General features: G+C 55.5%; 1 protein-coding gene across 1 annotated transcript in view; it reads left to right on the top strand.

Moving 5' to 3' along the window:
- The window catches only part of LOC142485307 (eukaryotic translation initiation factor 6), a 33,712-nt gene that overhangs the window by 18,915 nt on the left and 4,552 nt on the right, over positions 1 to 10,245 (top strand). The window contains exon 5 of the mRNA XM_075584353.1: positions 8,337 to 8,513. Within this exon, the coding sequence (XP_075440468.1) occupies positions 8,337 to 8,513 (177 nt within the window). The remainder of the gene's footprint in view (positions 1 to 8,336; positions 8,514 to 10,245) is intronic.

Genomic DNA, 10,245 nt, shown 5'->3' with positions numbered 1-10,245 from the left:
ACTTGGTGGACGGAAGTCTTTTTTCAACATCTACTATGTAACTATATGTAACTAGGTAAGAGGGTTGGGGTTCCTTACAATGCATCTAATCTCGGGCGCTATTAGAGAGGGTTGGGGTTCTGCAAAATTTCACAATATAAATATAGGATTCATTAACCAATAAAAGGTGGAAAAACGCTGGTCTATACCATTCTCAAAACTGCATCTTTACCTGTAAAGAGAGCTCCACGTGTGTCGAAAAAACTAATGGCAGAAATAGTTTTGAGTATTTATATTTTGAAATCATTGAGAGAGCTTTCATTTTATAAAAAGGATTTTAATCAGATTTTTTGCGTGTTGGCATTAAGATTTGTGCATGTCACACAGCCAGTTGTCCTTTTAAGTGTAAACGTCTATGATAAAATTGGCAGAATACCAGGAAATATAATACAAAGTCAGCAGGTCCGGATAGGATAATTGCAGGGCTCGGTGTGATGCGTCTTGCATTCTGCGCAATCTCCTGCTGTCCGTATCACCCTCATAGCTCCGTAATAATAGTAATAATAATAATATGTTCTTGTATAGCGCTGCTAATTGTACGTAGAGCTTTACAGAGACATTTTGCAGGCACAGTCCCTGCCCCGTGGAGCTTACAATCTGTTTTTGGTGCCTGAGGCACAGGGAGATAAAGTGAGTTGCCCAAGGTCACAAGGAGCCGACACAGGGAATTAAACAGGGGTTCCCCTGCTTCAAACTCAGTGCCAGTCAGTGTCTTTACTCACTGAGCCACTCCTTCTCCCTTATGTAATGTGAAATGGCTCGACGTGTGGTGTCCTATTGTCATGGCAACGCAACACCATTTGAGGTCGCTGCACCATGAGGGATACTGACGGCAAGAGATCGCACAGGAGAAGGTTCGAGCATTGGAGGCCCCGCGCTTCCCCCTGACAATCGGCTTAATTGTTATACGGAAGAACGTGGGGCCTCTGTAACTGTGGGGTTTGTGCAGTGCACCGATAGGACCACCTTCAGCAGCAAACCATTTAGATTAGGTCGGGGAGATATATATATATATATATATCTTACTATATATTTGTGAAAGCGTCTTATGTGCCTATGTCTGTATGTGTCTCCCTGTGTCCCTCCCTGTGTCCCTAGCGGCAATCCCATTGGACCTTGGGCCAGGCCAATGAGATTGCTCCCTTGGCCCGCCCGCCCCCGCACACCTCTCATTGGCCTCAGGCAGAGTGACGGGCCAAAGGAGAGACGGAGACACACACACACACACACACACCACCACCCTCCCCCATGCTCTCTGCGGCTCTCCCCTCACATAGGCCGCTCCCCCAGCTGACCATCCCCGAGAGCGCTCCCCACGGCTCTCGCCACCCATAGGCTACTCCCTCACCCAGCGCTTTCCCTCACCCCCCAACCCGCTCACCACCCCTCCCCCCGCTCTCCCCCCCCGCCCGCTCACCCCCCTCTCCCCCCCGCTCACCCGCCCCGTTTACCCCCTGCCCCGCTTATCCCCCCACCCACCCACCCACACACAGAGCACGCGGCTCTCCCCTGACACAGGCCGCTCCTCCGGCTATCTCCGCCTCTCCCTGCGAAAGGCACAGCACCTCCTCACCGGAGCGTCTCAGCCTCGCCGCGGAGGAGCCTGAGGTGGAAGAGGAGGGCGGCCGGTACACGTAGGAAGAGGAGCGCGGCCGTGTGCAAGGTCAGTAAACGCAGGGGAATGGGTTATTAAACGCATCCCTGACTCCCCCTGCCCTTTGCCCCCCCTACCCTCCCTGCCCCCCCTACCCTCCCTGTCCCCCCTACCCTCCCTGCCCCCCCTACCCTCCCTGTCCCCCCCTACCCTCCCTGTCCCTCCCTGCCCCCCCCTCCCTGGCCCCCCCCTCCCTGCCCCCTACCCTCCCTGCCCCCCTGCCCTTTGCCCCCCCTGCCCCCCCTGCCCTTTGCCCCCTGCCCTCCCTCCCCCTGGCCTTTGCCCCCTGCCCTCCCTCCCCCTGCCCGTTGTCCCCTGCCACTCTCCACCTGCCCCTCCTCCCCTTGCCCCCCCAGCCCTTTGCCCCCTGCCCCCCCAGCCCTTTGCCTCCTGCCCCCCCTGCCCTTTGCCCCCTGCCCTCCCTCCCCCTGCCCTTTGCCCCCTCCCCTCCCTCCCCCTGCCCTTTGCCCCCTGCCCTCCTGCCCTTTGCCCCCTGCCCTCCCTCCCCCTGCCCTTTGTCCCCTGCCCCCCCAGCCCTTTGCCCCCTGCCCCCCTAGCACTTTGCCCCCAGCCCTTTGCCCCTCCCTGCCCAACCCGCCCCTCCCTGCAACCCCCCCGCCCCTCCCTGCCCCCCCCTGCACTCCCTGCCCTCCCTGCCCCCCCTCCCCTCCCTGCCCTTTGCCCCCCCCGCCCCTCCCTGCCCTTTGCCCCCCTGCCCTTTGCCCTCCCCACCCTTCGACACCCCTTGCCCCCCTCCCCCGCCCTTCCACGCCCCTCTTCCCCCGCCCTTCCACTCCATGCCCCTGCCCTTCCACGCCCGGGCAACGCCGGGTATATCAGCTAGTATATATATATATATATATATATGTATATATATTAAAAATATTACTGTATGTTCATTTGCATGTCTTAGACAGGTCTGCAACCCTGTCTTTCCCCATTGTCGCCCAGCATACAGCGCTTCCACTGCAGCAAGGGATTCTGGGAAATGACATGCAAATGAGCACTCAGTGCCACATTTTGTCCTCAAGCTCGTATTACACAAGCAAATCCTCAAGCCAATGCATGCTGTTTTAGAAAGAGGCTGGGATGAGATGCAAAGCCATTAAACCCAACTCACAGACATGTTTTCGAAACCTTGATGGGTGATCATCTAGTGTGAGGTTGGTCTTAATGGCTAAAGCGGGTTTGAGGACTAGACTAGGTATTCACCACTATTATTAAGGTTATGTTATACTATATTAGTGACAAACACTGTATGCCTGCCTGCCTGGATGTCTGGATGTCCGGTGTCCCTAGGGGAAAAGCTCATTGGTCCCTTGGGCCGCCTGCCCCCGCACACCTCTCATTGGCCTGAGGCGGAGTGACGGGCCCAAATGGACACGCACACTCGGCACACCACCCTCCTTAACGGTTGCCGCGGCCTTGACCCCCCCCCCTCCGCCCTTCCCGGTGGGCTGGCCCGCAACAACGGAACCCCCCCCTTTCACCACTCCGCGGGACCTCAACATCCACCCTCTCTCCGGTGCTCACCCTCTCTCCCGGTGCTCACCCTCTCTCCCCGTGCTCACCCTCGTATCCCGTGCTCACCCTCTCCCGGTGCTCACCCCTCTCTCCCGGTGCTCACCCTCTCCCCCCGGTGCTCACCCTCTCCCCCGGTGCTCACTCCCTCTCCCCCGGTGCTCACCCTCCTCCCCGGTGCTCACCCTCTCTCCCGGTGCTCACCCTCTCTCCCGGTGCTCACCCTCTCTCCCGTGCTCTCCCCTCTCCCCCGGTGCTCACCCCTCTCCCCCGGTGCTCACCCTCTCTCCCGGTGCTCACCCTCTCTCCCGGTGCTCACCCTCTCTCCCGGTGCTCACCCTTCTCTCCCTGGTGCTCACCCCTCTCCCCCGGTGCTCACCCTCTCCCCGGGTGCTCACTCCCTCTCCCCCGGTGCTCACCCTCTCCCCCGGTGCTCACCCTCTCCCCCCGGTGCTCACCCTCTCTCCCCAGGTGCTCACACCTCTCCCCCGGTGCTCACCCTCTCCCCCGGTGCTCAGCCCTCTCCCCGGTGCTCACCCTCTCCCTCCGGTGACTCACCCTCTCCCCCGGTGCTCACTCCTCTCACCCCGGTGCTCACCCTCTCTCCCCGGGTGCTCACCCTCGTCTCCCGGTGCTCACCCTCTCTCCCGGTGCTCACCCTCTCTCCCGGTGCTCACCCTCTCTCCCGGGTGCTCACCCTCTCTCCGGTGCTCACCCTCTCTCCCGGTGCTCACCCTCTCTCCCGGTGCTCACCCTCTCTCCGGTGCTCACCCTCTTCCCGGTGCTCACCCTCTCTCCCGGTGCTCACCCTCTCTCCCGGTGCTCACCCTCTCTCCCGGTGCTCACTCCTCTCCCCCGGTGCTCCCCCCAGAGCACGCTCTCGCCGCTCTCACCTTCAGGCCTAGAGGCCGTGCCCCCAGCTCACCATCCCCGGCGAGCGCTGCTCCGGCTCTCTTCGGGAGCTGTACGGGCCGGCTGCCCACACCACCTCCTCACCTGAGCGTCTCAGCTCTGCCTCGCCGGGGGAACGGAGACCGCCGAGGAACCTGAGGAGGTAAGTAATCGCAGGGGAAGGGATCTTTCACCCCCGGCCCGGCCCTTCACACCCCCCCCCCCCCCCCCCCGGCCCGGCCCTTCACCCCCCCCCCCCCCCCCCGGCCCGGCCCTTCATCCGGCCCGCCCTTCATCCGGCCGCCTGCCCTTCATCCGGCCCTGACCTTCACCCAGGCCCCGGCACCTTAACCCCCCCCCCCTGACCTAGCCCTTCACCCCCTGGGCCCGGCCTTCACCCCACCCCCCCCATCAGGCCCTTCACCCCCCCCCGGCCCTGCCCTTCACCCCCCCCCCCCTGGCCATGCCCTTCACCCCCCCCCCCCCCCCGGCCATGCCATTCACCCCCCCCCCCCGGCCATGCCCTTCACCCCCCCCCCCGGCCATGCCCTTCACCCCACCCCCCAGCCCTGCCCTTCACCCCACCCCCCAGCCTGCCCTTCACCCCCTCCGCCCTGCCCTTCACCCCCTCCGGCCCTGCCCTTCACCCCCTCCGGCCCCCTCTTCACCCCCTCCGGCCCTGCTCTTTCGCCCCCTCCGGCCTTGCCTTTCGCCCCATCCCCACCCTCCCTGCCCTTCGCCCCCATCCCCACCCTCCCTGCCCTTCGCCCCCATCCCCACCCTCCCTGCCCTTCGCCCCCATCCCCACCCTCCCTCCCCTTCGCCCCCATCCCCACCCTCCCTCCCCTTCGCCCCCATCCCCACCCTCCCTCCCCTTCGCCCCACCCTCCCTGCCCTTCGCCCCCACCCTCCCTGCCCTTCGCCCCCACCCTCCTGCCCTTCGCCCCACCCTCCCTGCCCTTCGCCCCCCACCCTCCCTGCCCTTCGCCCCCACCCCCCCTGCCCTTCGCCCCCACCCCCGCCCTTCGCCCCCACCCTCCCTGCCCTTTGCACCCACCCCCACCCTCCTGCCCTTCGCACCCACCCACCCCCACCCTCCCTGCCCTTCGCACCCACCCCACCCTCCCCCCCTGCCCTTCGCACTCACCCCCTCCGGCCCTGCCCTTCGCCCCCTCCGGCCCTGCCCTTCGCCTCCTCCGGCCCTGCCCTTCACTCACACACCCCCCTGCCCTTCGCCCCCCACCTTCCCTGCCCTTCGCCCCCACCCTCCCTGCCCTTCCGCCCCCACCCTCCCTGCCCTTCGCCCCCACCCTCCCTGCCCTTCCCCCCACCCTCCCTGCCCTTCCCCCACCCTCCCCTGCCCTTCGCCCCCCACCCTCCCTGCCCTTCGCCCCCACCCTCCCTGCCCTTCGCCCCTGCCCTTCGCCCCCACCCTTCCTGCCCTTCGCCCCCACCCTTCCTGCCCTTCGCCCCCACCCTTCCTGCCCTTCGCCCCCACCCACCCTGCCCTTCGCCCCCACCCTTCCTGCCCTTCGCCCCCACCCTCCCTGCCCTTCGCCCCCGTCCTCACCCTCCCTGCCCTTCGCCCCCCCTCCCTGCCCTTCGCCCCACCCTCCCTGCCCTTCGCCCCCACCCTCCCTGCCCTTCGCCCCCACCCTCCCTGCCCTTCGCCCCCACCCTCCCTGCCCTTCGCCCCACCCTCCCTGCCCCTTCGCCCCCACCCTCCCTGCCCTTCGCCCCCCACCCCTCCCTGCCCTTCGCCCCCACCCTCCCTGCCCTTCGCCCCCACCCTCCCTTGCCCTTTGCCCCCACCCTCCCTGCCCTTCGCCCCCACCCTCCCTGCCCTTGGCCCCCACCCTCCCTGCCCTTGGCCCCCACACTCCCTGCCCTTGGCCCCCACCCTCCCTGCCCTTGGCCCCCACCCTCCCTGCCCTTCGCCCCCACCCTCCCTGCCCTTCGCCCCACCCTCCCTGCCCTTCGCCCCCACCCTCCCTGCCCTTCGCCCCCACCCTCCCTGCCCTTCGCCCCCACCCTCCCTGCCCTTCGCCCCCACCCTCCCTGCCCTTCGCCCCCACCCTCCCTGCCCTTCGCCCCCACCCTCCTGCCCCTCGCCCCCCTCCCTGCCCTTTGCCCCTCTCCCCCCTCCCTGCCTTTTGCCCCCTCGCCCCCCTCCCTGCCCTTTGCCCCCTCGCCCCCCTCCCTGCCTTTTGCCCCCTTGCCCCCCTCCCTGCCCTTTGCCCCCTCGCCCCCCTCCCTGCCCTTTGCCCCCTCGCCCCCCTCCCTGCCCTTTGCCCCCTCCCTGCCCTTCGCCCCCCTCCCTCCCCTTCCCCGCCTCTCCACGCCCCCCGCCCCAGCAATCACGGGCAACGCCGGGTTTATCAGCTAGTATATATATATATTATATATACTATTATGCAGTAATTATACTGGTTTGTAGTATGAGTCTCTCTCCTGTACATGTTCCCATTGTGGTTTTGTGTTTGGGTCATTGAAGTACCTTTATGTTTTCTGTTATGTGCTATATTTATAGTATTATGTTATTAGGTCATTTCATCACAGTGCCCCATACACTAGCATAGTATGCTTGGTATATCTATTCACTTTCTGTTTATTCATTTCCAGGTGGTCTAATACCAAACACTATTTTTTCTTTAGAGTTTTTTGTCTCTAATAGGTTTATTGTTCATTATCTCTTTTATATGACCGGCCGGTTGTGGATCACTATGGGTACTTGGTCCCCATAGTGGTTTTAATTTTTGAGGTTCTGTTCATTATATAAATATTTTTTATTTTTTTTCTTATACAAGCTATTTTTTCTTGGGGTTATTTATTTCTTTTGTCCCATGATTATTTTTTGAGTCTAGTTAGCCAGGGTTTCAGTCAGTTGTTTTTTTGTTTTCCTTCATATTTTGATTTAATAAATTATTATTATTATTTTTGCATTATTTGTCTGAGTGCTTTTTGAGAGGTTTCTTTTTCTGTGTTTACATATATGTATATATATATTTTTATGTATGTGTATTATCTGTGTGTATGTGTGTATATATATATATATATATATATATATATATATATATATATATATATATATATATATATATATATATATATATATATATATACATATATCATACATACATATATCATACATACATATATCATTCATATATATATATATATATATATATATATATATATACACACAAAAAAATATATATATATATATTTATGTAAACACAGAAAAAGAAACCTCTCAAAAAGCACTCAGACAAATAATGCAAAAATAATAATAATAATTTATTAAATTAAAATATGAAGGAAAACAAAAAACAACTGACTGAAACCCTGCCTAACTAGACTCGAAAAATAATCATGGGACAAAAGAAATAAATAAATATAGACAGTGTTCGTCAAACCTATACATTTGCTCGCCCCGGGCTAGTGGATTTAACACCCGGGCGAGTAAATATTGGCCCAAGCAGCACACGTTTGGTACTAGGTGGCGAGTAGATTTTTTGGTGGTTTGTCAACCACTGAATATAGGTAGATAGGATAGATAGACACACAGACACAGACGCGCACACGCACAGACTCGCACAGACTCGCACACAGATGTGGCGAGCTCCTATTGGCCCAAGCAGCACATGTTTGCTACTAGGTGGCGAGTAGATTTTTTTTGTGATTTGTCGACCACTGTATACACACACACACACACACACACACTTTTACTGAAGATGGTGGTTCTGGGAAATGATATACATTCAATTTTTTGAGTATAGGAGTGCCTGTCCTGTTTTTCTTTTTTGTTTTTCCATGGATGGTATGCACCCTCCCTTTACCTTTTATTTCATATTTTTTGTGCATGTGCCCACCCAGTTTGTGTAGAATCTCTCACTACAATAGAAGTGTCCGTCCGTCCGTCCGTCAGGAGATAACCTCAAAAATAAGGCATTTGTTAATGTTGTGTAACAGACCATCAAAAAGAAAAAGACCCTCAAGGTGAAGGTTAAAATTATTATCTTTGCTGGAATTAGTTCTTGTGGGTGCGGAATCCTTTTCAATGGTGTGCAAACTGGGTGGCACAAGACTTATTTGGTGGGGGAAAGGGGGGTTGGGGCACGGCTCATTTACCCGGCTTCAGTCACGCGTTCTCCTTTTTTAGAGGGAGAGTTTTTGTTTTTGACCTGTGATTTTGGAGGTCATTATTGTTGACCTGTGATCTCTCTTACAGGAGACTGAGGAGATTTTGGCAGATGTCCTAAAAGTCGAAGTTTTCAGACAGACGGTGGCCGATCAAGTCCTAGTGGGGAGTTACTGTGCATTTAGTAATCAAGGAGGCTTGGTGCATCCGAAAACCACTATTGAAGATCAAGATGAACTGTCTTCTCTTCTACAAGTCCCCCTTGTGGTATGATATTCACGTGGTGTATTGATTAGTTGGGATAAAAGTGCTCATTGCATTCAGAATGGGACATGGGAACACTGTGTGACGATCGTGAGGGTTTGGCCCGGGATTAACGGGGTTACCCCCCCAATTGGCCCCCTCTAACCTCGCCAGGGAGACAAGGGGTTAACTGGGCCGAGGTCCAGAAAGGTGATTTAACCCTTGTTATAACATGAAAATGCTTATTCTCCTGTGTAAATGTATTGTTGCTGGATCAGTGTCTGCATAACCCATCCACTGGGACTTAAGGGGTTAATCTTATATGCAGTGCTGAATAAACAGTTACCTGAAAACTGGTAATTTGGGAACGGAGTAAGCCAGCCCCTGAGTCTTGGGGTGCAGCCTCAGGGGAACCCCCCAAGTACCCACATATTAAAAATATAACTTTGTCATAAGAGGGACATATATTTTTGATAAAGTGACTTTTTGCAGTTTTTAAAATGTTAAGAACCAAATGCTGTGACTCATGAGTCTATTCACGTTTGATATGCAAGCTCCCTCTCTGGAAGTGCATATCAAAAGGGAGGTGTGAATGGGCCAGCTGGATGCTAGAATTTAGCCCTGCTTCAAAGGGGTATTGTTATGCGAGACCCAGGAAGCAGCAAAAGGTAACTGCCCTAATTGTTTATGCGGGAGGCAGGCACAAGGAATAGTTAAGTGTAACAATTCACACTTACAATGGAAGCCAAAAGCCTGCTTCAAAAGGTTTTATTGATGGGGCCAGGGTGGGGCTACCCCAAGCAGGATATCTGAATGGGTGTCCTTATTAAATATAAGAATATTATGAGATGTCCTTGGCTGAAAATGATAAGAATTACATATTTGTATTCGTGGGATTTAGCATATCTTTGGGAGTCTAAACATTGTATATGTAACCGCTACGAAATGCCAGATATTAATATCTCTATTAATGTTCATATTACACTGTAATGTTTTGTATCTCTGCGAGCATCAGGTGTGACGGAATGTATTAATATATCTCACCTGCCTGTATGTATTACTGAACTCAAGTTAGGGAGTGATGTGCAGTAAATATGAAATTTTGGTTGAGTTCTGAAAGACTGCAAACCCCCCACTGTTATGATAATGAGCAGGGAAGAGGATGTTTTTGTAAACGTGGTAACTCACACTTACACACCAAGGTTTCCTGCAGGAGTGAACATGACAAATGTCCTCCCTGCTTCAAAGGGTTTATTGATGGGGGGGCTACCCCAAGCTGGAAGTCCAAAATGAGCTTCAAAAGCTTCAAAGGGACTTTTGCTAAAAGGCACGGCGCCGTATCTGGGAGAGAGGGGGTTAAAATGATATAGAAGTCAGAACCACTTTTTACCCATGGTTCTTCATGCAAATGTTCTTCATGTTCTTCATGCAAATGTCTTCATGCATGTGTCCTGTAATGAAAAGTTCAGTCCGCGCTCTGGCTCTTTAAACTTGGAGTGTTGGTCCCTCTCAGTTCTCTTGCTGCTTCTGTGTTTATGAGGTGTCTCCCCCACCTCCAAATGTGGTCTCCACCGGAACCCCGATGGTGATACCAATATCAGCAAAACAAGAAAAAACACTAAAGCGCACCAAGATGAGAGATAGATATTGTATTAGCAACAAATAATAAAATTAGTAACTTACATATAAAATTTCTTTAATAATCCCCGATTCTGGTGTCTATCACAGGAGTAGGGCATCACATAGGAAGTTTGAA

Source organism: Ascaphus truei, unplaced genomic scaffold, assembly GCF_040206685.1.
Source record: "Ascaphus truei isolate aAscTru1 unplaced genomic scaffold, aAscTru1.hap1 HAP1_SCAFFOLD_55, whole genome shotgun sequence".
NCBI classification, from domain to species: Eukaryota; Metazoa; Chordata; class Amphibia; order Anura; family Ascaphidae; genus Ascaphus; species Ascaphus truei.
This window is presented reverse-complemented; position numbering and strand designations above follow the sequence as displayed.